General features: G+C 42.8%; 1 protein-coding gene and 1 long non-coding RNA gene across 2 annotated transcripts; one reads left to right on the plus strand and one right to left on the minus strand.

The window, feature by feature from the left end:
* The first annotated feature begins 1,090 nt into the window (after nucleotides 1-1,090).
* Nucleotides 1,091-27,402, plus strand: gna13b (guanine nucleotide binding protein (G protein), alpha 13b). Its single transcript, XM_074655071.1, has 5 exons — nucleotides 1,091-1,426; nucleotides 11,895-12,124; nucleotides 15,434-15,484; nucleotides 17,636-17,836; nucleotides 19,650-27,402. The coding sequence occupies exons 1-5, from the start codon at nucleotides 1,144-1,146 to the stop codon at nucleotides 20,019-20,021; spliced, it is 1,137 nt and encodes a 378-aa protein (XP_074511172.1). The 5' UTR covers nucleotides 1,091-1,143; the 3' UTR covers nucleotides 20,022-27,402.
* On the minus strand, nucleotides 8,893-13,795 carry LOC141780022 (uncharacterized). The gene is made up of 2 exons (XR_012596514.1): nucleotides 11,430-13,795; nucleotides 8,893-10,942 (listed from the first exon to the last, which is right to left on the minus strand). It is a non-coding gene; the product is annotated as an uncharacterized LOC141780022 (long non-coding RNA).

The raw sequence follows: 27,402 nt of genomic DNA on the forward strand, positions 1-27,402 counted from the left end.
ATTTGTACTGTTGTAGGCCACATTTGCTAAATTTAAGAGGGAAAGTTACTGTGTCACGAAACTAATTATAAGATTCTATGTTGCAGAATCTGGTTTACTAAATAATAATTACAACTGCAAGTTCTGTCTTTCTAACTCACAATGATGACATAGTAAGTCATAATAGGTTAATTGTGGCTTTCTAAATCATGATCAGAATTCTAATTTGCCATAAACAAGGATGGATTAACTGCCCAGGGACCCGAGAACTGCAGGAGGCCCTAAAGTTACTGTATCTTAAGTGGTTTGTGTGGGTTTTTTAATTGATTTTCATCCAATACCGAAACCACAAAGCAAACGTAGGACCAGCTTATTCTAGCATTGAGCCTTACAGGTTGATCTGGTCATTAATTCAAGAGATAGCCTATTAGGCTATATCAGAATTGTGTTATTGTTTTTTAATATATTATCACTGCTAACCTTTCATTCATCTATTTATTTGCCTCCACGCAGTAGAGTCTAGTAGCACAAGGTGTTTTGAAATATCTGTCCAAGTTCAACTATGTCAGGAAATAAACCTGCTGAGAGAGAGATGGAGCTCCAGCAGCAATCTGTGCGACTCGCCCAAACATTGAAGCATGGGCGCGCTCACGTCATGTATCGTGAGCGTGCCACTGTACCTCTCACTTTTGCTGCATTCATTCATATTGGGAAAAAATAGAATTTTTTTTGACGCACATAAACTACGCCTTGTAACCAAACACAAAGGGAGGCTTATTTGATTAAATATTCTGTAGACTTTTTGGTATGCTAAAAACCCATTTGTTTATGTTTTCTGCATAAACGTCATATCAAAATTCCAACCTGTATTTTATTAATCCCTTTGGTTAAATGTGGAGTAAAGCCACTTTTGCTATTTTACACCAGAATTCACTTTTATTGGAAAATTAACGTCTTTTGTTTAGTCCCCACATTTTTACACTTAAATTTAGTTTAGCTTCAATTCGGTATTTGCGGATTGGTCTACCGACGACCTGATTTCGATGGTTAAACTCCACTGGTGAAAGTTGAGACTCGTATATTCCCACGACCCGTGAACGCAGCAGCGGACTAGGGTGAGCTCGAGCCCTCCTCGCTGTCTGTATCGATGAAGTTGTTCCAAAGATGGCGGACTTCCTGCCGTCCCGCTCCGTGTTGTCAGTCTGTTTCCCCAACTGTCTGCTCACCAGCGGCGAGGCGGAGCAGCTGCGGATATCTAAAGAGATAGACAAATGTATTCACCGAGATAAGACCTATGTAAAGAGGTTAGTAAAGATCTTATTGCTCGGGGCGGGCGAGAGCGGCAAGTCCACTTTCCTCAAGCAGATGCGCATCATCCACGGCCAGGACTTCGATCACAAGGCCAAGGAGGACTTCAGAGCCACCATATACAGCAATGTTATCAAAGGTGAGTCTGTACTGAGGCTATACTGTGTGTCATGTGCTGACGTGGGGCTTGTGTTAACCTCTGTATTGGTCTCCTACTGTAGAGAAGTAAAGGGTAGCAACAGAGGGAAGTTGGTAGCCATGCTAACTGCTAGTGATGGGGATTCCGGCTCTTTTTAGTGAGCCAGATCATTTGAGCTCAGCTCACCAAAAGAAGAGCCGGCTCTTTCGGCTCCCAAACGGCTCTTCGTTTTACCACTTCTGCCTTTTATATTTCAGCCAAATTTAGCGCTGTTTTGACCTATGATTAGTAATTGTGCACATATATCACTTAAATCATTAAATATAATTATACTAAACCTTAGAATTTCCAGAATACCATAATTTTACAGGCTGCTTCATTTCTGACTGTCACTCATCTTGTCTGCTATTCGTGCACCGCACCGCAACGCATCGCACTGCAACGCAACGCAACGCAACGCACCGCACTCCTCTCGCTTTCTCTCCTCCTATTCCTCCTGCTTTGTACCTGTAGACCGTCAGCGCGCCCCTCCCTACTTGATGGATTGATCCTTGTCTTAAATCACTTGATTGGTCGCACGGACGTCATTAAAACAACATTCAGTCGCAGTCAGTGCATGGAGTGCCCATGGTGCGGAGAAGATCATTCTATCATTCTGCCTTGAATTAAGTAAAGAAAAGAAAAAACGTCTCTCGGACTGGAGCCGGCTCTTATCGGTCACTTAAAAGAGCCGGCTCTTTGAACCGGCTCGTTCATAACCGACACATCACTACTAGCTGCAGCTGAGCCGACTGGAGGGGCTCTTCTCTGTGCTCGGCAGAGCTAAGTGTGGTTAGCTGGTTTAAGCGACCAAGAAACGCCCATGTTATGTGTGTTGGTCCACACGGTGGGACTGAGGGAGACGGTGTGTTGGGGTCATTGTTTGTGTTTATTCAGAGCTTCCCACATATTAATTTTCTCAATGTTAAATCACACACACAATGGTTTGACATTGTCCTAGTGTTCCCCCCCATGGCTGCTTTCATCATCACCGAAACACACCACTGCGTCCTCTATGGCGAGATCATAGCAGTGATATCATCTGCAAAATGTGGCTGTTTACTGTAAACTTGCCTATCATCAGATAGGAGCATGGGCAGCCCTCTCTAATTGGACTACAACAGGACTGAAGCTTTTCTGAAAGCTGACACATTGATACATGAAACAGTCAGCCTGGTATCCTCCATATAAATCATCTTACAAGAGATCTCTCTCAATATGTAACTGTGTTTGCAGGTTGTTGGCTGTACAGTGCTGCTGCTGAAATGTTAAATGTTACAGTTTTTGAATGGAGTCTGGTTTCTCTAAACAGTTAAAATCCACCTGAGTTTATGAAAAGTGGGACATTTTGTGATTGTTATGTTTCAGTACAGATGGACAGGTTGGTCAGTAGCTTCAGCTTGTCTTCTAAAAGTTACAGAATCACTTCACTAAACTGTGTAGCCTTGCTACAACTTTCCAGTCTGCATCAACACTTGGCGGTCTGCTGTGTCGTCTGCTAACAGACTTCATTATAATGAGGTTTTGCATTGCTTTGAGGTGTACCCATACAACGCACGTGTTGCATTATGGGACAGTTGACTTTTGGTGTTAAACCAGGTCATTGTGGAGGGGAAACCACAAACAGGCACTTGAGCCGCTGCCTTCAAGTGAGTCAGAGGCCCTCTTCAGACCTGGTATTAAGATGCTTTAAGTACGTCTGTTCACACCTGGCATTAGAATGCGTCTTGAGTGGCCACTTGTGATCCGATTTCACTTACATGCAAATAAACATGCCGTCAACACGTGGCTAATAGAGAAGACGTTGTGACGTGATATTACAGGAATGTCAGTAGTACTATCGTGAATTTGGGTACAACAGCAGAGTACAGAGCTTCAGAGAGCGGGGAGGAGAGAGAGTGAGCAGGCGGTCGGGCAGGGCGGGTGTCAGCTCCGCGCAAAGCAGCGGAACAAAAACACAGACACATCTCCGACAATTCCCAGTCCGATAGTCTGTAGATTATGTAGCCTATAGATAAGGTGTATTTGAATAAAATACAGATGTACCGACAGAATACAGTAGAGCATAGAGGCCGTTTCCATGCTGCGAGGCAGACGAGCGCTCGCCTGTCTATTCACATGAGGAGCGCAGTGAGACCCCCTCAGATCCCAGCGGGACATCAGATGAGTAGGCGGTCCTTAATGTGGCCCAGGACACATTTGTGTACACACTGCTAAAAGAATGTGGTCATATGTGGCCCAGACCACCTCTGAAGGTGGTCTGAAAGATCCGATCTCAATGCGTCTTGAGTGCGTTCACACCTGTACTTAGAACTGTCCACTTGTGATCCGATCACTGATGACGCATGTTAATACCAGGTCTGAACAGGGCCAGAGTAACCAAAGAATATATAAAGTAAACCTACGTGGTGAATCAGACCACTTAAAGTAGGTTGTCCCAGATCACCTGTGGTGTTTTTGCATATGAATTTGCTCTGCTGGGCAAATCTGGTGATTTCTAATCTGATTGTGTAGCCTGTGCAACATTGTTTTGGCTCGTTAGTTTTTCCGTTAGGCGCTGCCACTCAGTGCGCTCCAGCCATAAATTTACAAGCACGACAGACTTTAACCATCTGAGACCCACAATAGACCAGTTTTTATCTTTTTTAGGTGGGTACAGGGGGTCTTTAGAGGGAGATAGCAGGTCAACAATAGATGTCACATAGAAGTGGTGTACATCATCTGAAAGCTGGGAACATGAAGATTAATTTGATGCAGTGCAACACTGTGTGTCAAGTTGTTCTAGTCATAAATCAGAAATATACAATAATTAATTAATCAATTAATTAATCGTGAAAGTGTATAAGGGTTTAGACCATTATGATAGAAGTATATGATGGTCATTCCCATGCTCTATTATGTCTCATCAGTTGTTGCAGCAATTTTGGGATTTATACCATTTGTTACACAGATTTGGTGCTAAATTTAACCATTTTTACCATGCGAGAATTGATCAAAATACCACATTAAGTCACCAAGACCTTGAGGAGCACCACAGAAAAAGCCATGCTGTGATTTGATATCAAAAACTTTTGACATTTTGAGATGTCTGCGATTGGATGGCGAGCACTTCGGTTCTTATTGTCAATCTAGCTAGGAAAGCCATCCATCCTCTGAATGCTTTAGGTCTCTAGTTTGTGGTTGTAAAGTTTCATGAGGCTGTGATTATCCTAGAGGTCACGACAGGTCATTTTATACTGTGAGGTCAAATTTCGAAAAATGGTCTCACTACAATGAAATGGCTACTATGGGGACTAACATTATCCCACATGAATACAGTTGGGCTCATTGGATCCACAGCAGCTGATTTTACAGCAAGCTGACAAGTGGTATTCATCTCATATCTGACTTATTTTCAATTTATTCCTCCCCACAAAAGTTGTCTTTCGAATATATAACGCAACACTATCAGCTCTTTGTCCGATGACTTTTAGTCATGAAATTACTCGAGGAATCGTTTCAGCCCTGCTGTATAGACACATTTGCTAGCTTTGTGTCGCCAGCCATTTACACCAAATATACACAGGATCTGGCTGCATGCTGCATCGCATTTGTGCTCCAGCTCAGTCTAAGCTCTGTTGCAGTTTCAGTGTCCACTGGAAACGTTACAGAAGCAGAGCATCTTTTCTTCAGCAGAGCATCTTTTCTTCAGCAGCCACATTGAGAGTATAGTTTAGAGTTGTTTCACTAACATGTATGCAGCTGATTTAGATGCGCTAACAGATGATTTGTGGCTATAATACTTGATCACTCATTTTAAATCTCAATGTAGCCGATCTCACAGCACAGCTGCTGTCATCAACGTATATTTTAGTTTATTTTGCCTGACAATGTCTATCTACAGCTCAACAGCTTGGTAGTGACTGCTGGTCAACATCAGCCACAATCAAATATTGTACTCGTTCTATTGCCTGACAACAGAAATCTATGTACATGAGAACAACTATATGGTGAATTCAGCTGCGTTAAAACACAGTATTGGGGATCACAGGGAGCAGACTGAACATAGTTTTAACCGCTTTTATTCTGTCTCTCTCACTAACTTTAAACACCAAAAACATTTGCTATGTATGTGTGAAGATAGTTGCTGCTACGCATTAGTACCTGACCATTGCTATCAAAGTCGTCACCCATCTATCACTTCGGTTATTGAAAACTTGCATACACATGTGCTCTGGGTGGCACATGGGTTGGCATCATTCAGCCTTATGGTTTTTTTTTCCTGACGGGAACTTGTTGGTGGCAGATTACTTATCATACGGTTGCTCATCTCGTTGATGTTGTAGTAGATGAATGTCTATATTTACATGGCATATTCATATTTAACATGATTCATTTCTAGACGTGCATTGAGTCAGCTGCAAGTCTGCTGGTGGGAACATATTGAATCATCACCAAGAGTTTGATGCTCACGTGGAAACGGCGTCATCAATCACATGATCACAAAATCACGATCACAAAACTTGAAAATAAGTCAAATATGGTAGTCACTGATCACACAGGGCGATGGCACAGCGAGCCTTGAGCAGTCATGTCCCTTCCAGTCGCACTCTGGAGCCCCGGATTGTATGATGACTGGCAAAACTCTGGTAACTTGTGACCAGGCAAAAATATGAACATTACCAGGCCATTTAAATTATCTTGATTCGTTAAGATCAACAGATCATTGGTTTTATGCCCTGACAACTGTCATTTACATTTTCAAATTTAGAGGCATGGTATCAAGTGTGACATTCCACACTAAGGCCATATGGCCATTTAAATATTTATTTAACATGCAATGTATAGTAATTTATTTCACCAGTCAATTGGGAACAAACTGTCAAACAACAAAAAAAAGATCCACTGGATGAGTGGTTCTCAACCAGGGTTGGAAGTTAGAACCAGCCACCAGCCAAATGCTGGTAAAATATGCAAGTGGCTGCTAGATTTGTTTCACTTACCAGCCAAAAAAACATGATAATCTATGGAGTGGCATGTCCTTGACACTTAAAAAGGTTGAAAACCACTGCACTAGATGGCAGGAGGGAACTTTACAACAACAGCTAGAGTTTCTCAGAGTTTACGAGCAACACCTGAATGCACCATGATGTCGGTTGTTGGTGCCCACATGCTTTACTGCCAAACGGTACACTGAGCGCTGTTTTCTGTGGTTGCTGCAGCCTCTAAATCTTCAGCAGCCTACAAACTGTAGTTTTTCTCGCAACGACACGTTTCTTGTTTGCATAACTCAAGGGGAAGGCAAAATGACGCCACACCGGTGACTTCAGGGAAGCAGGGGGGTATTCCAGTTCTGTTGTTTTTCTCTGTCATCTTCAGCAGTGGCTATGGTGTCTCAAAGTGCAGATGCAGGCTACCGCTAAGATACACTGTGTTATCTTTAGTGTTGCAAGGTATACCAATATTAGAAAGGTATCGCAATACCCTGCCGGTAAAAATGGTACCCCATTTTATTAGTACCGGTACTTTAAGAGCGTACTGTTAAACACTTTAACAGTGTTTTAAAAAGAGCCTTGTGCGTGTGCGTGTGCGTGTGTGTGTGGCGCTCTGCTTTAGAGGACGTTATTGAGATTGGGACCAGAATGATGGAGTCAACAAATGAAGTTGAAAAGAAGATTAGAGCCGGTCATGAACCGTTCACCAGCTGCACAGTCCCGCTCTGAGCTGGTTTCTGTATCAGCAGAACTCCGTTTAAAAAAACAGGGAAAATAACAACGCAGCTCTAATTACCGATCCAATATACCGATAACATTAGATTCACCATCTTTTCTGAATCGGTCCAAGCATCTCCGGTAATTCGGCAAACAGATAATCCACCAAAGAGCTATGTATTAATGTATGATTTTACCACGTGTCTCTGGAACGTGAACTGGACGGAGGGGAAAAGCAGTCCGACGGCGAGTGTCTCTTCACAGACACCCCGGTAGCGAGAGAGACACAAACACCACTTGTACACAACACAGCACTCTCTACAGTTACTGCGGTGTCTTTCTGATTTTAACAGCTTTTCGCTCATCAACTTCTCTCAGAATTTATTATCTTTTTGTGTTTTTGTTTTTTTTTGGAAGCTTCTCACTGTCTCTTTACCACTCTCCGCCTGAGCTGTTTTACAAAAAAGGCTTATTAAACGCTGTTTAATAAAACGCTGTTTAATAAGTGATATCGGTTTAAAGTTAACCGTCAAAGAAATCACATAAACTCATGTATAGGGGACATCAGATTACTGCATACTATGTCATTTTTTTAATGAATACATTTTTACATTTTTACAACTCTAGTTGTCTTTGAGCTGCAGGCTACTGGTAAGATACGCTGTCTTTGAAGTGTTGTTGCTTTCTTTTCCTTCGGACGCATGTAAGTAAGAGAAGGCGATGGGCTGTCCCCTAAATTTTCATGATTCAGGTCATCAGTCGAGAGGCATTCATGTAGAACCTCATCTTGCCAGTAAAATCGTTGCACTTTTATTAGTTGTGTCATTGCCAAATGAAAAGAAAGGCATCCTGATCCCGTGATTGGGTCAATCAGAGCTTATCAGAGGTAATTGGCTCTGCACAGTGTGAAGTGAAAAACAGTACGCCAATGACTGTACCAGAGAGAGGAGCTTCTAATTGTACTTCCATGATGTCACAGGGGTTGTGGGGGGGCAGTTACACGTAAACTCCGTTTGAATGAGTGCAAACAGGGAAGTGGAAGGCTGGAAAGGCTTGCTCAGCTTCAGTCAGGGGGAAGTGACTGAGGCTTGACGTGGTTAAACTGAAAAGGAAACTGTCAGTGTCGGTGTCATTTCAGGATAATAGTTAGCCAAATCAGTTGGGGTTCGGGGGACTTTTGTCAACAGGCTGTGACGCATTATTGTTATACTGGTCACACTTGGGTTTTGTGTTGCAGAGTTAAAAAAGGTACAGGCTGTCATTAAATGAAACCCCTTTTTCTGTGGTGAGGTCATCCACCATGATAAGTGGAGAAACGGAACTTTGTGTCAGTGACTACTAGGGATGTTAATAATTAACCGTTAACCGACATCAAGCATTTTAACCGATTAACGCTGTCGGTTAAAACGGTTAAAAGAAATGTAACTAGTCAATTAAAAAGCTCAGGAAAAAGTCGTCACTTTAAGGAGAAAAGCTGGTCCACCTTAAGAGCCCACCTTAAGAGAGTCTGAGCCGGTGTTACAGATACAGGAAGTTGTCTCCGGTCTTGAGCGGAGTTGTAGCATTTATTCGTCGACATAACTGTACACACACAGCACTGCTACGTTCACAGCTATAACGTTACTGCTGACTTCATACTCACCGTCAGTCACACACGCTCTTAAAAATACATAATTATTAGATGCGTAGGCCCAGCAGGGAGTCATTTTAGGGCCGGTGGGCCGCCAGGCTTGCAATACACTGGCGGAAATCCTGATGAACCCTGATTTGATGGTGTGTTCTGATCAGGTGAGAAGGGGGGGCTCCATGCGCTGCAGCATGGAGGGAGGCCGTGTGCCATCTGCATGTAGGCTACTAGAGTGCTGCAGTGACACAAAGCCAGCTGAAAATCTGCAAAAGTTTCCCTTCTAACACTTCAACAATTCAGTGAAATTTCTAAGGTAGCAGGCAGACAACTTTGAGTTTATGACTGACAATTATAAAAATTGCATTGATTTCAAATGTTGATGTCAGTGCATTTTCAGCGTTGACGTCATTCATTACGCCGACTAATCACGGCAGGCCTAAATCACAGTTTGTCATCTCAATGGTGCGATAAAATTTGGAGTTGGAGCCATCCTTTGATTCTGGCACCCAACAACACAGCAAGATGACATTTTTGATGTGTAACTTTAGCCTGCTACTCTGAGGTAATTCGTGTTTGCCTTCAGTCTTTCCTTTGTTTTGCCTCCAGCTATCACCGTGACGTAATCATGACTTTGGATGTAAAAGGGTCTATAGGATGATCCAAAAACATAGACGGTGGCCTAATGTATCACGACTCCAGCTGCATAAAAATGCATAATAATCAATCGCAGGGAGAGTTTAAGCAGGTGGATAATCGGCCAGAGGTCACCAGTCAATCACCGATCAAACTTCTTCAAGCAATTTAGAGTTTGAGGTTCACCTGACCTGCAGTTTTCAGTGTCTGTGTGTGTGAAGTAAGTGTTTAAGGTCTTTAATGAGGCAGAGATGGAGCAGAGTTTTTGGGTCAAGAAGACCGGAGTATTCACTTAAACAGTTCAGCACTCACTGATGTCAAATCAGCACTGTATGAAGAGGATGTGAATTGAGGTGCATAATAGAGCCAACTTCCTATTGTGCCTCCCCTATTGTAACCCACAGTTGTTTCATGTTGTTGGTGTGCAAGTGAAAATGACTGGGTGATGCGCATGTGAAATTTCTGCTGAAGCGAGGAAGTTTGACGTCATTGTTAAAAGGACACGGAGACACGATGTCTGCACAGTCATATCAACTTCAGCGATTTTACACACAAAAACCACATGAAAACTAAAAACGTACATGGTGATATATACACAGTATTAGAAGATGTGATTGAACTACTGACGCTCTGTTCTACAATTCTTTTATGCTATTTGATGTTATCTTTGATTTCTACAACTGATAATGATAATGTCAACAGCTGCACAGACCAGAGTCCCAGACTGAGTTCTGTGTCTGTCAGACAGTCTGAAGGGTATCAGCTGATCGATAACGTCATGCACACCAGACTATAGCCTACGGCAGGTTGATTTTTTTCTCAAAAGATTATGACTTTGTTCTCATTAAATTGGGACATTACTCTGGTAATATTACAACATTTCCCTCAAAATATTACAACTTTATTCTCGACTTCTCAGAGAACACGTGCACATCTGGGATTTGTTTTGAATGTGCAGAAGGTTTTGAACATGAGCAGAAATCTTGCTGAAACATATGAACTATTAAAGTTCAGCGGTTAATAAATGATTAATGTATGCTACTGACTGTGAATATGGTGACACGTGCACAATTAAAGAGGCTACTTCCCCGAACAAAAGAGGACAGGAGCAAATCGTGTGTTGACAGAGATAACATTAAATGAGAAAAGTTGATCTACAGGAGAATACATTTTGGAAAGTAATACAGAATGCTTGAGCGCCTTGCAGAATTATATTCCATTATATTTTGAATTGTCACCTGCTCTCTTTTGTTTTCCTTTACATAAACAAGGACATTTCCACCATAAATTGGTGCATAATAAATCAGGAAAGGAAGTGGTTGAGGCTCAAAATCCCCCACACATACTGCGTCATCCCCACCTTTTTAAAAAGCAATTCTTCAGTTAAGAATAGGCAGGCATTAATTATATGATATATTCCATATTTCTAATGTCAGGTACTCAGTATTTATAATTCTAAAGCGCTCTACATAGATTTCAGAAATGGATGACAAAAAAATTGAGTGGCCAGTAGAGATGTTGAGTGACCTGCCACAGTGGCAGGTGAGGAAAAAACTTAAGGCGTTTTCACATTAGGTACGATTGATCCGTACTGTGCCCGAGTACGATTGCCCCCCCTCTTTGGTCAGCTTTCACATTAGTAAAGTTGTTCCGTACCCGAGTACACATCATCATCCATGTGTATTTGTTTAAGTTGAGATCAGCTGTAGGAAGCGGAGCATCGGAAAATACTTCATTCAAACTGGAACAAAATAAAACTCACCAATATTGTCGTTGTTAGTCTTTCCAACAATCACCAACTCTGGTTTGGCCGAAATAAACTCTTATTTCACCGAGTTTAATGTGAAAATAGGCCGATTCTACACGTTGTCTCCCCCCCCACCCCGTCTCTCTGTCTCTGCTCGCTGAGCACCTGAGCGGCTCTCGTTCTTCGCAGACAGACCATTAAATCAGCTAAATAAAATAACAAACATCACTCAACCCCATCGCCTGGCCTTCCTGCTGTATCATCCACGGCTGTGCAGCTCAGAGGATGAGATTGATGCATGCTGTGCGCAGATACAGAAATAGATATGAAACAGTTTTGTATGTATACAGAATTCGAAGGAGACCGGCAGCGTTGAAAAAAAGCCTCCCCTTTCAGAACTAGTCGCTAACTGCTAACGTTACTCGCGTTAAATAGCGGTCCACTTCCGTGTTTCGGTACGGTTGGCTTTCACACCTGATGCGAACCGTACCCGAGTACACATGAACCGTACTCCAGACCACCTTTTCAAGTGGACTCGGGTACGGATCGACGAACCGTGCCTGAGTACGGTACGGAGCGTTCACACTAATCAATTGAACTGGACTTTGGGGACAAGTGGACTCTGATCCCAGCCCGGGTCCCTAATGTGAAAGCGCCCTTAATTTCAGACCCTAGGTAGGCTGTGATGGAATCTGTAAAGAAATCATCTGACATGTTTCCCTCCTGCTTCAGGTATTCGAGTGTTGGTGGATGCTCGAGAGAAGCTACACATCCCATGGGGCAACATGTCCAACCAGCGCCACGGAGACACCATGATGGCGTTTGACACCCGGTCGGTGATGACCCATGGTCACGGCATGGTGGAGCCCAAAGTTTTCCAGCACTACCTGCCGTCCATCCGGGCTCTGTGGGCCGACCAGGGCATCCAGCACGCCTACGACCGCCGCCGAGAGTTTCAACTGGTGAGTCAGAGTGTTCACATGGCAAGCAACTTGGTTGGTGTATCACTCCGGACCAAATGTCTTTATTGCATTTCTGGTGCAGTGCTTTGATGCTATATACACGTTCAAAGGGTTGAGGGCGGTGGTGGGTCACATCAAATTTGGTTCTGGAGTTGTGTTTTGATTTAGCCGTATCTCTGACCCATGTCTAAAGTTGCCCTTCAACCCCAGCCTCAGTATTTGCCCTGTGTTGCAAAGTTTTACTCTCACCTCTATTTGCTAGGGCTGGGAGAATCACAGTATAAATTGTCAAAAAGATATAAAAATGTCTTATTGTTTTAATTTTTCTGTATCGTTTCTATCGTGATGTTGAAAAACCAGCGTCTGAACTGTGTTACGGCAATATTTACATCACTTGTCTACCGATACTAGAAAGGTATCACGATACCCTACCATTAAAAACTGTATGACACCTCATTTTATTAGTGCTGGTACTTAAGAATGACAGTGTTTTAATACGAGCCGTGAGTTGCGTCGATGTGCGACAGCGGTGCCGTGTGTGTGTGCAGCGCTTTGCTTTGGATTGGATCCTGCGAGAGCAGGCAGTTATAACTTTGCTGCTGGTGGGAGCAAGCGGTCAAAAAATAAACTGTGGTGATAACCAGAAGGATGGAGTCAACAAGTGAAGTTGAAAAGATGATTAGATCAGGTCATGATCCGCTCACCGGCTGACAGTCTCACTCTGAGCTGGTGTCTCTATCAGCAGAACTACGTGTAAAAAAACAAGGAAATAACAGCGCGGCTCTAATTACCGATCAAGTGTACCAATACTATTAGATATACCATTTTCTCTGAATCTGTCCAAGCATCTCCTGTAATTCAGCAAAAACACATAATCCACCAAAGAGCATGTGTTTAGGTAGGGCTGCACGATTATGGCCAAAATAATAATCACAATTATTTTGATCAATATTGAGATCACGGTTATTTATCAAACTATTTTTATCGCAATTTCAATTCAATTTTAAATAAACAGAGTGCTGCTTTCACTTCCATGCTGTGCTTTCCTACAACTGTCAAAAACTAAATGTTATCATTTTACTTTTTCATTGTCATCTATAGTGGTTATTTGCATAAAAACACACAATTCAAATGATTAGAAAATAAATGATTGTATTTTAGTATTTGCTTTTATTAAAAAACATCTTGGCGTTAGTAGTTCTAATTATATATTATAAGCTGCTAGTGTTAGGAAGTTAAACAGGTCATAATTCCCTCTCTATTATCTATTTTATATTGCAGTGAAAACATCTCCTTCAAACAACTGTAGTTATTCAAGTTTCTTGCCAAAAACTACATTTTACAAAATTACATTTGGACGCATCATGATAGCGTTATTAATTATTAATTACAATATAATAAGTGTCTGATTAAGTTAGTTGTTCCAAATGTTTTAAGGTCGTTCCTCAACGGCTTATTTTGGACTTGCAGTTGTGACAAATTGCAGATTCAATGTCACCTTATCTCACACTGAAGCACTTAAATAATACATGTGTATAGTAACATATGCTGTTTAATGAGTGACGTCAAAATCAGAATTACTTTATTGATCCCCGGGGGAATTACGGTTGTTCCATTTTAGAATAAAAATATACATAAACATAGAGAATTTATAAAAAATAGAAATAAGAATACATGTGTGCATTATCAAAAATAAATGTAACTATAAAATTAACTATCAAATAAATCACATAAAGGAGACATCAGATTACTGCATGCCATTTCATGTTTTTAATGCATACATTTTTACATTTTAACGTACAAGCCTACTAGAAAACATGCCATATTGTGATATATATTGTTTACCAAGATATGAAATTACCTATACCGGGATAGAAGATTTTGGTCATATCGCCCACCCTCCACTATTTGCATGTCCAGTGATTACTTGTGAGTAAATTGAGGAGGCTTGAGTGTACAGACAAGCATTGACAGCAACAGATAAAGGCTCATCCTCACTGTTGATGGAGCAGAGCTGCAGCTGCTGAGCGCACACAGACAAGCTCATGAAGGGCTGCTTCTTTCTCTGCTCTCTGTCCCTCCGCCTCCCCCCCACGCCCTTCCTTCCTCCATCTCTCCCTCACTGCTCTCCACAAGTTTAGACTGGAGTCTTAACAGCGTCTTGCTCACAGGAGAATGATCTTTAACTGTCCCGCGGGGAAATTAGCTTGCCAAGCATCTGTTTAGAGCTCGGCTCCTCTAAACATTCATCAAGAGCAGTTAGCTCACTGTGTGTTGGTCTTTTCTAATGTTATCCTGTTAATACAGGTATTATTATTCTGTGATGCCTCTTCTTGCCACTTCACCTACTGATTTCCTCTAATGTTTTCCTTTCACACAACCAAAATGTTGTTTTTTTTTTTTGGAAGAACTCCTCCAAAGTGGAGCCAGCAGCAGCGTTACTTTCGCTTTCAGCCATGTGTGTTACTGCTGAACAGCGTTGGGTACCCGGTGACTAACCGGTTAATAAACGGGAAATAACAGAGGTGCTTTTCTTTTACTCCGGCGCTTCATTGACTCAATGAGCTTTGTCACCACATTTCAAAGCGCTATATCCATCCAATTCTTTTTATGTTTTGTGTTGTAAATGTCTTTCCTTTAATTTTATTTCCTGTTGACTTTACCGAAGTTTATTGCCGCATTTTAATCAAGCCATAAGGGTGCGCCGATCGAGCGGCCTACGAATGTTATCAGCTGATATCAGTTCCAAATAATTTGAACGTAGGTCTCTATAGAGGCCGATCAGAAGAGCCGATCGGATGATGCATCAGATGACTCCGAATTGAAACGTTTTTAATACTCATTTGCCTGCTCTGAGGGTGACACAGCTGGACACACGCATATATACGCTCCGGGCACAGCGCCATGGAGCTCGCCGCTGTGCGTCCTGTCTGAACAGCTCAATTAGTTAACACGGTAACACGGGTAATTTTCACTATTTGGCAAACGATTTTTAAAGATTAATCAAGAAAATAATTAGAAACTTGGTAGTTGTGGCCCCTGTCTACAGAGGTCTAATGAGGCAGCTATTGTTTATTGTAACATTCCTCACACACTCCCACCTGATTGTGACAGACTGGTATACAGCTCCATGTACAGTATATACCATATCACAGCTCTACACATAGCAGTCATGGTGAGTTTGTTTTCCCACTCAGTGGTGATGATGAGGGGTGCTTTCACATGAAATAGTGACGTTGAAGTAACTCACTTCCATGTAAAATGTGACATTAAGTCAGAATTCTCTCTCTCTCTCTCTCTCTCTCTCAGGGCGAGTCAGTCAAGTATTTCCTGGACAATTTGGAAAAGCTCGGACAGTCGGTAAGTCCCACCCACACCACAGAGGCTTCACTAATCACAGATCCCCCAGCAGGCCGGGTAGCTGATGGAGCAGACGGGCGTGAGAGCCCTCGGCTAGTTCGTTGAAAAGAGAAGTGAAAGCGCTGTCTTCCTGTCCTCGTTCATGTCTCCGCACTGGCTTGTTCCAGTGTATACTCACTATTCCTCCATGTAAGCTGCCTGCTAGCACGGCTCACTGCCACTGACAGGCTGCCTTAAATACTGTAGGTAATGCTAGGAAAGAGTTGTCAGTAGAACACAGTTATTTTTTGCTAAAATAATTGATCCAAAGGTCTGCTGAATAAGAGACAGGAAATGATACATAACCAACTACTATTAGTTTCACTGAGCCATTTAGAAACTGATGAAGATGTGCTCATGTCACAGTCCAACAGTTTTACACTAGTCATCTACATGGGGATATATACAGTTAGAACTGTAGGCAGTACTTTGACTTGGCGGGGGGCTGTGCCTAAAAATTGGTAAAAAACTAAAAGTTGATTTGACATTATGAGGAGCTCATTAAATCACTCACAACTACAAAATGTCAAAGATGCTAAAAGTCTACTTATTTCCATTGCAGTCCTTGATGGAAAGTCAATGTGACATCATACATACCAATAAATAGATCAATAAAATCTCCATGTAAAAGAGCAAAAACAAAATGAGCTGTTTTACATGTAGAGCTTTTATTGTTGATAATTTAGAAGTTATAACTAGAATGATGGGCTTGAAAAAAAGAGAGGAGAGAAACAAGTGCTACAGTAAATGACAACAACACTTGTAATGCACTGCAGGAGGATTTATATTTAGTTTTTGTAATGATGTTGATGTACTGAGGTGGGTCACACAGATACAGGTATTGAAAAGATACAGCTTTTTATATTGCATACTGTTGTAGTCTAACTTTTAAAAAACTTTCTAAATAAAAAGGCAGTTCAGTTCTCTTTTTAAAGAAGAATTTGAAAGCGTAAATAACAGTTGTCAGGCCATAAAACCAATGATCTGTTGCCCTCTACGAATCAAGACTCCATAGTCCAACAATGGTGTGTTTAAATTGAAAATCAAATCTAATAATGACCTTAAAATCAAATAGTGTATTTGGAGGATCGTGACACCCCTAATACTGTTATTATACCCCAAAAAGTCAAATAGTTTTTTTTCATTATAATGTACTAACCCAATAGTCAGTCCTGTAAGTTCCTTGATTGAGTTACCTGACCAAACTACAATTTCCACTGTCAACAATGAACCTTTAAACTCAATAATGTTTTATTTCCATCTTTTTGAAACAAAGAGACCTGTGTTTCACTGCCTCATCTTTAAATGATGATCAGTTTGAGCGTCTTTTTAGGAGAATTATCTGTAAATAAAAACGGCTGAATGATTCTTGTTTTACCCCCAAAAAATGTTGAGCAGTCTTCCTCACAAAGCTGCAACACAGCCACAACAACCTCTACCAGCTTTCGGTCAAAAAAAAAGAAGTAAAAGCTTAAATGCTGTGAGGAAATGAACTACAGGTCTGAAAGCCCCGTGTGCTAACATGCACAGTAGGTCTTCTCTTGGATTGAAACCAAACACTATTCTGATGAACTCGCCATGAGAGATCTGTAATTTGTTTGTAGGTTTTTTCCCCAGACCTTTAAACCATATCCGTTATTTGTTGGTGTGTTTGTGTGTGGGCACGCACGCACGCACACCAGCATGCTCAGCGATGAGTCATCACCTCAGGAATGTTAGGAATTAGGATCTGGTGTAGCCAGCACACACACACACACACACACATACAGTCAAAACAGGATTGGGAATAATGTTACATCATTTGATCCCAAATAGTTAAAGATGCACTTGTTTCATTAGCCTGGGTTTGATTGGCTAAACTGTGTGATCACCAAGCAGAATTACCAAGTCCTGCCTCCCCACCATTTGTTTATGCGCTCTGGTATTTCAGGAATGCAGTGTTGAACAGGGATGTCCCCAAAGCAGCAGCATGAGAAGTGTGTGCACTGTTTTTATGTGGAACACAAAGAGCTCCATTTCTTTCCCTAACTCTTATTTTTGCTGATTGAGCTTCTGTGTGTGTGTGGGTCAAAAATGATCTGTCAAAAATAATAATACTCAATGTGCTTGCAGGACTACCTCCCCAGCCAACAGGACATCCTCCTGGCCAGAAAGCCCACTAAGGGCATCCACGAGTACAACTTTGAGATTAAGAACGTGCCCTTCAAGATGGTGGACGTGGGCGGTCAACGTTCCGAAAGGCGGCGCTGGTTCGAATGCTTCGACTCGGTCACTTCAATCCTCTTTCTCGTCTCCTCCTCTGAATACGACCAGGTGAGTCAGCTAGAAGCCACACGAACACTGGGTGTAAGACTCCTGAATGTCGCAGAATTGGCGTAGCGACGTATTCCACTCATAGGGCTCCATAAAATCTGTTTTATTTTATTTTTTTCAAGGTTACGTTTATTTTTTCCCCAAATTCCGTGTTTTCCGTTTTAATTCTTCTCAATTCTGTGTTTTAGGATTGAAGCACATTTTGTCATCAGGAAAAGTGTTTTATCATGCGCTGGATGAATAAAGTATCAACAATTTATAAGAAAATATTCAAAATTTAACAAATATCAATGAATTCGATTTTTTTTTTTATCAATGAAATTGCTTTAATAAAAAAAAGAATTCCACCCTTTTGGAAAATAAAGTGCTGTAAAGTTAGCCGTTTGTGTCGAATTCCTCAGGTTTTTGCATGACAAACAGTTGACCCCTTCCCCAGGTCTCCCCTAAACCCGTGTCTTGCGCTCTCATTGGCTGTAGCTCCTCGACAGGTCACACAATAAGCCTGCCAGGTGATGCATCGGCGAGCCTCTCGGCTCACGTCTTACCGCAACACCAAGCCAACGCCAATTAGCCCCTGATCTAGGGATTCGGTCCGTGGTTTCCACATCGCAGAAATCATAGGACCCTACACTCAAACAGACCAAAATGTAATTCAAGGGCATGCCATCCCAGATGTAGAGATATTCAACATCAGTTCAACTCTTTTGGACGAGATATGTCACATTACAGTGAGAAGAGGTGCAGGTACCAGATCTTCTTTTCCCTGCTATAAATGATCATTTTCTTAACCATGACCTCAGTGTTCCTCAACATACCAGCATGGGGGTTTCCCAGGTCATTTAACTAGAGTTAATAGGTCATATGGGCCGCGGGGCAAAGCAGAGAAAAGTGTGGTTTTAGTTTTACCGAGTAGCTTAGAAATGAATATAATTCTGCATTAATGCATTACATAAAACATCCTTGGTTTCTGCTGAAGATAGAAGTTAGCATTTCCTTTAAAGAAGATGGTAACTGTGGTCACCGTGAACGAATTTGCAGAATTTGAAAGTCCAGCAGCTGCAGGATATTGTTATAAACCAAACCGCTGGTGAAAATAATGGCAGATTTAAGGTGGAGTGGGAAAGAGACTTTTTTGCTTCCCGTGTGTGTTACTGGGAGGGGACGGCGACAGGCTTTCAGGATGTCCAGCATCCTTCAGAGATGATTACCAAACATGAAAGCAGCAGGACAACGCAGTAAAACTGGGCTTGCTCGGCAGAGCAAACATAGCTACCCAAATTGACAATTGAGCAGAACAACAGCATGTTGAGGAGAACAACAATGTGCTCAGTGGGATAATCACCTGTGTTACACTTTGTGGAAAATGTGAAATTGTGCATTATGTCACATTTTTTTGCATCTGTCCAAAGTAGTTGTTTCCCACCATTTATTTCCACCTAAAATCATCCCTGAATTTAACAATACTATGTTATGGCCATGAGTTATACATGTTTCAACTTAATTTCTGAGAAATCACTTTTTTTCTGACAGAAAACTCATAACTCATCATGACTAAATCTTGAAAAAATGTGTGTTATATAAATGTGAAGAAAGACAGTTTTTGACTAAATTGTCCCAGGAACTGAGGAGCCATCTGAACAAAGGGCCTAAGTTTCCTCGTCACTGCAGGAACTTAAAGGATTGGTTCACTATTTCCAAGTCAGTCTTAAAACCATAGTCAGTTGGCCATTAAATAACCCTGCTGAAACCAGACACACACACTGTCACAACGACCTTTAACCCAGCACACGTATCTGCATTCTAACACCTCCAGGTGCTGATGGAGGACCGGCAGACCAACCGGCTGAGCGAGTCCCTCAACATCTTCGAGACCATCGTCAACAACCGGGTGTTCAGCAACGTCTCCATCATCCTGTTCCTGAACAAGACGGACCTGCTGGAGGAGAAGGTGAAGCAGGTGTCCATCAAAGACTACTTCCCCGAGTTCTCGGGCGACCCCACGAGCCTGGCGGACGTCCAGCGCTTCCTGGTAGAATGCTTTCGCAAAAAGCGCCGCGAACAGCAGCAGAAGCCGCTGTACCACCACTTCACCACGGCCATCAACACTGAGAACATCCGGCTGGTGTTCCGCGACGTCAAGGACACCATCCTGCACGACAACCTCAAACAGCTGATGCTGCAGTGAGGGGGACTGACCAGGAGGAGAAGGAGGAGGAGGAGGAGGAGGAAGAGGAGGGATGGGTGGAGGCAGATGGAAAGTGGGTGTCAAGGTGCCTTTTTCCTTCCCCGTAATGGGAGCGGGCTGTGTCCCTCTACCCATTCATCCTCCCTCCTTGACTTTTGACCGTCTCCTCACTTTTGAACTTTGACTGTGTATTAAAGCCACCACTACTACCGCCATTCCCCCCCCCCCACGCTTGCTCTCTGCCTTACTGAGCTTGTTCACTATGACTCATAACAGCCACCTTTGGCTCAGAGCCCCAACCACCTTCTGACCCTTTAAACCACTGTAAATGACCTCTAACCCCCCCCACCCCCGTCCACACTCTGCAGTCCATCTCCCCGACATCTTTCATGGTATTTCCTCACTATGTGTTGCTCTAATTCACATCCACACACTCGTTTCTATGCTGCTCTGAAACTGTTGCTATGGAAGGAGAGAGGGGGAGGAGCTCGTTTTAAATTGGAGTTACTGAGCAGCCGTCACCAGCGACTGTTGCCAGGTGTTGCCTTTTCTTTTGTCTCTAGTGTTACATCTGCTCTCCACTGGCGCTTGTGTGGGGATTTCCTCCAAGGGCAGTGAAACTAACACACACAGATAGGAATTTCTGTTCCAAAGTCCACTTAATTCTAGTTTTCTAATCATTTTGTTTCTTTTCCTAATATATGAATTTACTGTATGTGTACCGATGCATTTTTCATTAACTTATATTTTATAGGGGGTTTACACTTTGTGGATTTGCTGATGGACTCTGTTACAGTTAACTGGATATATACAGACCACTTGTAAACATTGATAACACCATGCTGTAAGGGTAGCCAGTGCAGGGGTTAATCTTGACACGTTGTATTTTGTTGTTTGTTTTGTTTATTTCTCAGGGCACATTGTGAACCCCACTTCTCCGTGATTTGAAGCCAACCAGAACTCTCACGCCTTATGTCAAATGACAGATTTCATGGTGTCCTTTTCTCTGTCTGTGTCACCAGAGAGGACACCTTATGCCTTTAAAAGCAGAACTTTGGCCATCTTCAACCAGGACCACATTTTCAGGGTCTGGACAACCCAACCAAATCACGAACCCCATTTTCGCCTTTTATTAACACGTGATCTGTATCTAGATGCGTTATCTGGATTATGACATCTGCATTTTACGTTTGGTATTAATAAGCCTCGTTGCTGCTATCTCAATTGCCCACATCATGATTGGATCTCAATATGCAAACTAGACCTATTCAAGGATCAAAGCACCTGGTGCAACTCTGAACCAAATGCAGAGCATCTTGGCGGCCCGGAGCCCCCCTCCCCCTCGCGGCCAGCACTGTTGGTGCTTGGTTGCTCTATGGAGTCTACAGCTTTTAGTTTGTGGGAACAAAAGTCAACACCAGAATGCCTGTAATGGGACAGAAAGAAGGACACGAAGAGTACCCATTACATTTTGGCGGCCGACTGCAGCTGCTCGTCAGCACGCCCGCTGTGTCAGTTGTGCAAACAAACAGTAAAAGCGGTGTCCGCGCTGCGGGGAAATAGCAGACATGTCCAGTGTCCGTTTGCATCACGGCTGCATTGCAAAGCTGCATACATACTGATCCATACATTTTTTAAAACATCAGATGTGCCAGGCCGAATTTGAAGGTAATCAAAAAACTGCACAAGAAAAACTTTGTGTCTTTTGGTTTGAAAAATGTGCTTCAGTGTTAACCGTCATGCAGCTGTGTAACCATCATGCAGCTGCTCAGCTTTCACATTAGTAATGTTGTTCCGTACCCGAGTACACTTGCGTCATCATCCACGTGTATTTGTTTATGTTGAGATCAGCTGTTCTAGTGGCGGAGCATCATAAAACACTTCATTCAAACTGGACAGAAACAAAACAAAGTTCACCAAAACCATCGTCATTAGTCTTCCCAACAATCACCAACTCTGGTTTGGTCGGAAAAAACACTCGTTTCACAGAGTTTGATGTGAAAAGTCCCTGATGTAAAAGCACCCTAATGAAAAAAAAAATTGAAGTAGCCCTAGTAAAAGACTATGTATGTCGTGGTCCAGGTTGAAAATGGCCCAATTTCTCCTGAAGCCCTGTGGGATCTCACATCCAAACCTGTAGATGACTTCTTCCTCCCAGTAGGATTATACTACAAGTGGTGAGGTGGCTCAGTCTTTTCTCCTGTTGTCTCGGATAATTTTTTTATTTTCTAAAAGGTACCTGTTACAGCTGTCTGTCTCTCTCTCTCCATGCCACGCGTCCTAAGTTAAAACTAAAGGGATAAAGCCAGCCTGTATGTCACTAATGAACCTGCTGGCTGGTCTCACTGGTGTGTGCTGGTTATGTACAGTTCACATTTTCCTCTTAACTCCTTTCCTCGTGTCTAAAGGAGCAGTATACAGCCGATGTAGCCTCCCACACAGACCTGTATGTGTGACCATGAGTGTTATTTTATTTTATTTGACCTTTTTTTGGGATGGTGTTTATTTAAAACAGCAGCAGGTGTCTGGTGGCCTGGCTTACGGTGTTTTTAAAGTGAAAGTCCCATCACTCAGCTTCCTCCAGATGTGTTGAGACCATGACCACTAAAGTCCTCCATGTGCCCCCCCCCTCCCCCCACCCCCAGCAGATAACTGGCTCCACTGGTTCATGCTAACACTTTGAGTAATCATCGAGAGGATAAAAAATGTATAACTCAAGTTTCTAAAGTAATGGAAGTCGGCCTTTTTATTGAGCTGTTCCCCGACTTTAAACCAGATTTACAGAAAAGGTTTTATTGTTTTCAGTCTTAACAAAGAGGGCGTCGTGTTTCGGTTGGACTCACAGACATCCTACATACATCAGCATTATTCTGTACCCTGTCTTTGTCTTTATAGATGTGTTGTAATTGCCACTGGCAGCTAATCACTGAGAAGACTGAATAACACCCTGTTTTAGCTTGTTCAAGCCTCAGTTACCACACAACCACTGACACTCCGACCCCCACTCAGATCCTGGCTCCAGCGTCCCTCCGTCTTACCCCCTAGTCTACACTGGAAGCATTTCAGCCTCGCTTTTTGGTCTTCTGTCTCAGTTGTTTTGAGTACAGCTGTCTAACAGTTTGAGTTTCAGCCTCTAAGAGAACATCAGTGAAAACTAGAAACTATCTGGTGAAACATCAGAAACTTGTGAAAATGTTTTTTTTTGCTCAAGTCCCCCTTCAGTATTGACCCAACAACTGCCGGTCCCATGCTCTCGATCACTTTTCAAATTACAACTCTGAACGAGAGTTAGAAACAGTTCTGTAAAGAGACGGTATGTAATACCTGGAGCTCCAATTAAGTGACGTATGATTTACTTACTCAGAAACGGTTGATTTAGTGTCCGTTACTCTCGAAGTATTTTAAAGAACATTCCTAGTGTGGTTGCAAGTTTGAGCTCCTTGACTACAAATCATTTCTACTTTATGTGTTCGTCTTCCTTCATGTTTCTGACATCCGTTGGTTTCCATCCATTTCTGTATGCTATGAAAATGAATTGGCTTGAGTGGTGTAATCCATCACACTTGTCATTGTTACATTACATGCAAAACTGACTTGAAAAGTCTGCATGGCCTCATAACTATAGTGTTACTTCGACAAAAAATCTATAATGCAGACTCACCTTGGTCACCTTAATGGATTACACAATTCATGCTATTTCCAAGTATCCGTTGAAAGGATTTTCATATTGTGTGAAAATGAATGGAAGCCAATGGATGAAAAAAACCTTTTCCAAAACACAAACAGCATGTTTTGCAAAATGGTTATATTTGTAGTATATGGGCTAAAACATGCTAATCACGCATGCAGCTACTGAGTCAGCTGTTCTAGTGCTGCAACTAAAGACCCAAAACCAGATCACTGGTTCACTGTGCAACTGCTTCCTTCAGCTGGGCGTACACTGTACGATTTTAGCCAGTTTCTGAACCGAATTTTGAGCCGTACGACTCATTTTAGAGTCGGACTAAATTTCAGCTTCGTCGGGCGTCATTTGCTGTGCGGTGTACAGGGAGGACCGAGGACCAATTAACTCTCGCACAGCCGAAGCAGAGCCACGAGCCGATTCTCCAACGTCAGCGCCTTTTATTCTCCTCTTTTCACAGTAATCGGTGCGTAGCTATCAAGATAACAACGTAGGTAACAATAGATATAGCTAGTAAAACGAAGCTAGTTTACCTCCAGTTCTCTCTGCTAAATGGACAAGCCATACTGTCCATGTCTTCCTATCCACCTGAGAGTCCATAACGTTACGCTGCTGCCTCTTTTTTTTTTTTCAGCAGAGAGGATGGCACAGATGATCAAGGCAGCGTGTTTCTGCCTTGTTAGCATTGTGACCATGAATGTATTAAGAGAACTGGATACAGCGTTGGAGGCGGGGCCCCGTTCATTCCTATGAAAGTTGCTCAGTGGCTGCATGAAGCCAAAATGGCTTGACTTCTGCCTGGAAAAGTACCTGGATCTTGGGCACATGAAACATGCGCGGTAGCGTCCGCTCGGTCTCATGACTCGGTAACGGGGTCCCAACGTCACGCCGTCGTCACGGCTTGCACTCCAGCCTCGGTCTGGTTCTCATTCACATAAATGGAGGAGGGGAAATAACTCTGGATTCAGCTATTAGTGCGTTTTACAACTTTTAGTACCTAATGATTTAAATAAGGGTTATTAGAGTGTTTATACTGGGAAGTTGATTCACCTAAAAAAAAAATTTTTTCGCTGAGTTACAGACGTCTCTTTCCCATTGTAAGTCTATGGGAAAAAGTATTTTTGGGCCCAATGGCATCATGTGACGGACACGGAAGTTGCAGTATCGACGTTTGGCCACTACGAAAGTTGGGATCGACGACCGGCGGCGCTCTTCCTGGGGGCTTTGTACAGACCTCTGCCAGCAAACAAACTCTACCGGCCTCGGAGCTTACAAACAAATCTTTATTGACAACTGTCAACAGCCAGAATGGCTCGCAGGGACCGACCAGCTGTTTTTTTTTCTATTTTATACGTACAGTGTGAACACAAGCTTTGGCTTTACATCGCAAACGATCTACTCGTACAGTAGGAGTAGGAAGTACACAACAACAACATTTCTAAAGTCGTACGGTGTATGCCCAGCTTTAGACTATCTGATATTTGTTCAACATTTAGATTTAGTTTTGAATAAATGATTGCCTTAATGGGTGTGACGAAGGGGGTAGCGGACATCATGAGACCAATGAGATCATTTGTGTCCCCCGGGCTGTATCAGTGTAGTCCTTCCCGTCCCCCAGACTCACAAGGAGCCTACTGTCTCTCAACAAGTGTGTTAGCATGAAGCAGCAATGTCACATGGCTAAATTTGGTGTGTGTGTGGGTTCCCAACTCTAAAAGGAAGTTGAGCAACACAACCGTCAAGAGCTCAGTGAATTCCTCAAACTGCCGTGCCAGTCAGCATCTGTCAGTCTGTCTGCGTCCGGATGAAGCTGTGTGAGTGAGCGAGACACAGACGTGTCCCTGTCTACTGCTGCTGCTGCTGCTCAGACCACAGACAGCCTAAAGCTGTGCGGCCAGCAGAGGCCTGGTCTGGATCCAGACCGCTGTGTCATGTAATGACTTCAGGCCAGCAGAAAGCCTGTTGTTGCACTAACAAACAAGACACCATGAAGTCATAGCAGAACAGGGCCGTACCCTGACATGGCCTGGCAACTCTCAACAAACGTGGTTTTGAATTATTTTAGCACAGACAGCATTATTGTCGCACAGGAAGCGGGGAGCATGAGCAGATGTCCCCGCGCCGTCCGTCTCGGCTCTTTAATGGAGCCCTCTGTGATGTCACGTTTCACCGTCGTTCAAGAACAGGGCTCCACAGTGTCGCAGGCTTTCACGGTCAAGTTGTAGCCTGCAGCGAAGAGACAGAAAATGATAAAGAAGACATCAGTTCTGAGATTTATCCAAAATCTGAAGAGAACGTCTTTGAATTTGGAGATTAAAGTCAGAATTAAAACATTTTATCAGTACTCCGGGGGGAAAACAAAACATTGGATTAAAACAGAAGTACATTTTAAACTTCTGGAACAGTATGTGTAACCAAATCTAAGCTCATTCTTCAGTGAATGGAGCTAACTCAGGTCTGACGCTAAAGTCCATCCTTTGACAGAGACCACCTGCTGTCATGGGGCCAAAGGGACACCTGAGCCAGCTCCGATCGCTGATGAAGAACCGGGAGATTTGCGTCCTACATGGCAATAAACCGGATTCTGATTCTGAAAGCTAGTTAAGTGTTCAATTGAGTGTAGATTTTCCGAACCTCAGACCCCTAGAGACTTCTTTTTTTATTTTCATGTAGCCCTAATTCTCTGTGATTGACTGTCCACTGCCACTTTTTCATCCCTTAAAGGGATCCGTCAGTATGCTTTAAACAAACAAGCTTGTACAACGTGTCGTTTGGCCACAAGCAGAAGTGTTGTGAAGTTCCCCACCGAGCGGCCGGGTGAAAATCCCGTCTCCGTGGCCCTCCTATAGGCTGCACCATGCTTCCTTCTCTCGCGTGTCTTTGCCGTCTCAACGCCATGAATTATAGAAATGGGGGGGGGTGAGAATGAAATAAGAGGCCATGATTACTGTTACACCTCCACACACCTGACTAATTACTATGTAAAGGGGGTTCCAGATGCTGTTGGATGATCTGACCGGCACCTGTATGTGTTCTCTGTCCCACTGGACTGTTGTCCAGGCTTGATGGGTGACACTTAGTGTTTTGTATCAGAGTCAGTGCAGTCACATGCTCACCATCTGCCTTCCAACACCCACATGGATTTGTCACCAAGTGCCATCACGCCCCGGGACCTGATGGTGGCGGTCATGTTTTTTCTGATCTGGGAACCAGTTTTAATCCGAGAGGCCTTGTTTGATTATTGCTCCCAAAGCAGCCATGATGAACTAGACTTTGCCTTCTAACGTTTTCTGTGTTACTGGTTTTTGTACACCTTCTGTATGTTCTGTGACTCTGACGTTACCGTCACAAATGTCTTTTTTCTGGTCGAAAATTGAAGAGAAAAGACTTTTCTTTTGTTGTAAATACCTGTGAGAGGACACCGGTGTCACCTTACATAGTCCAAGCTATGCAACAGCACTGCTCCACAGCCGTGACTCAGTGTTATTGTTAAAAACAATAATCATAACCTGACTGACTGACTGACTGACTGATTTCCCCCCTTAATGCCAGTGTCTTATAGAATATGTAATGTGTAATCACGTCAGGAAGAAAAAAAAATTCTGCAACTGATCTGCCAAATATGCTGATGTTTAGTGCCTCCTTTCTCCGAGCTCTGCCTCTATACTGTCCAATCATGTTAACAAAGGTTTTATACTG

The sequence above is a fragment of the Sebastes fasciatus genome, chromosome 13 (assembly GCF_043250625.1).
Source record: "Sebastes fasciatus isolate fSebFas1 chromosome 13, fSebFas1.pri, whole genome shotgun sequence".
Classification (NCBI taxonomy): Eukaryota; Metazoa; Chordata; class Actinopteri; order Perciformes; family Sebastidae; genus Sebastes; species Sebastes fasciatus.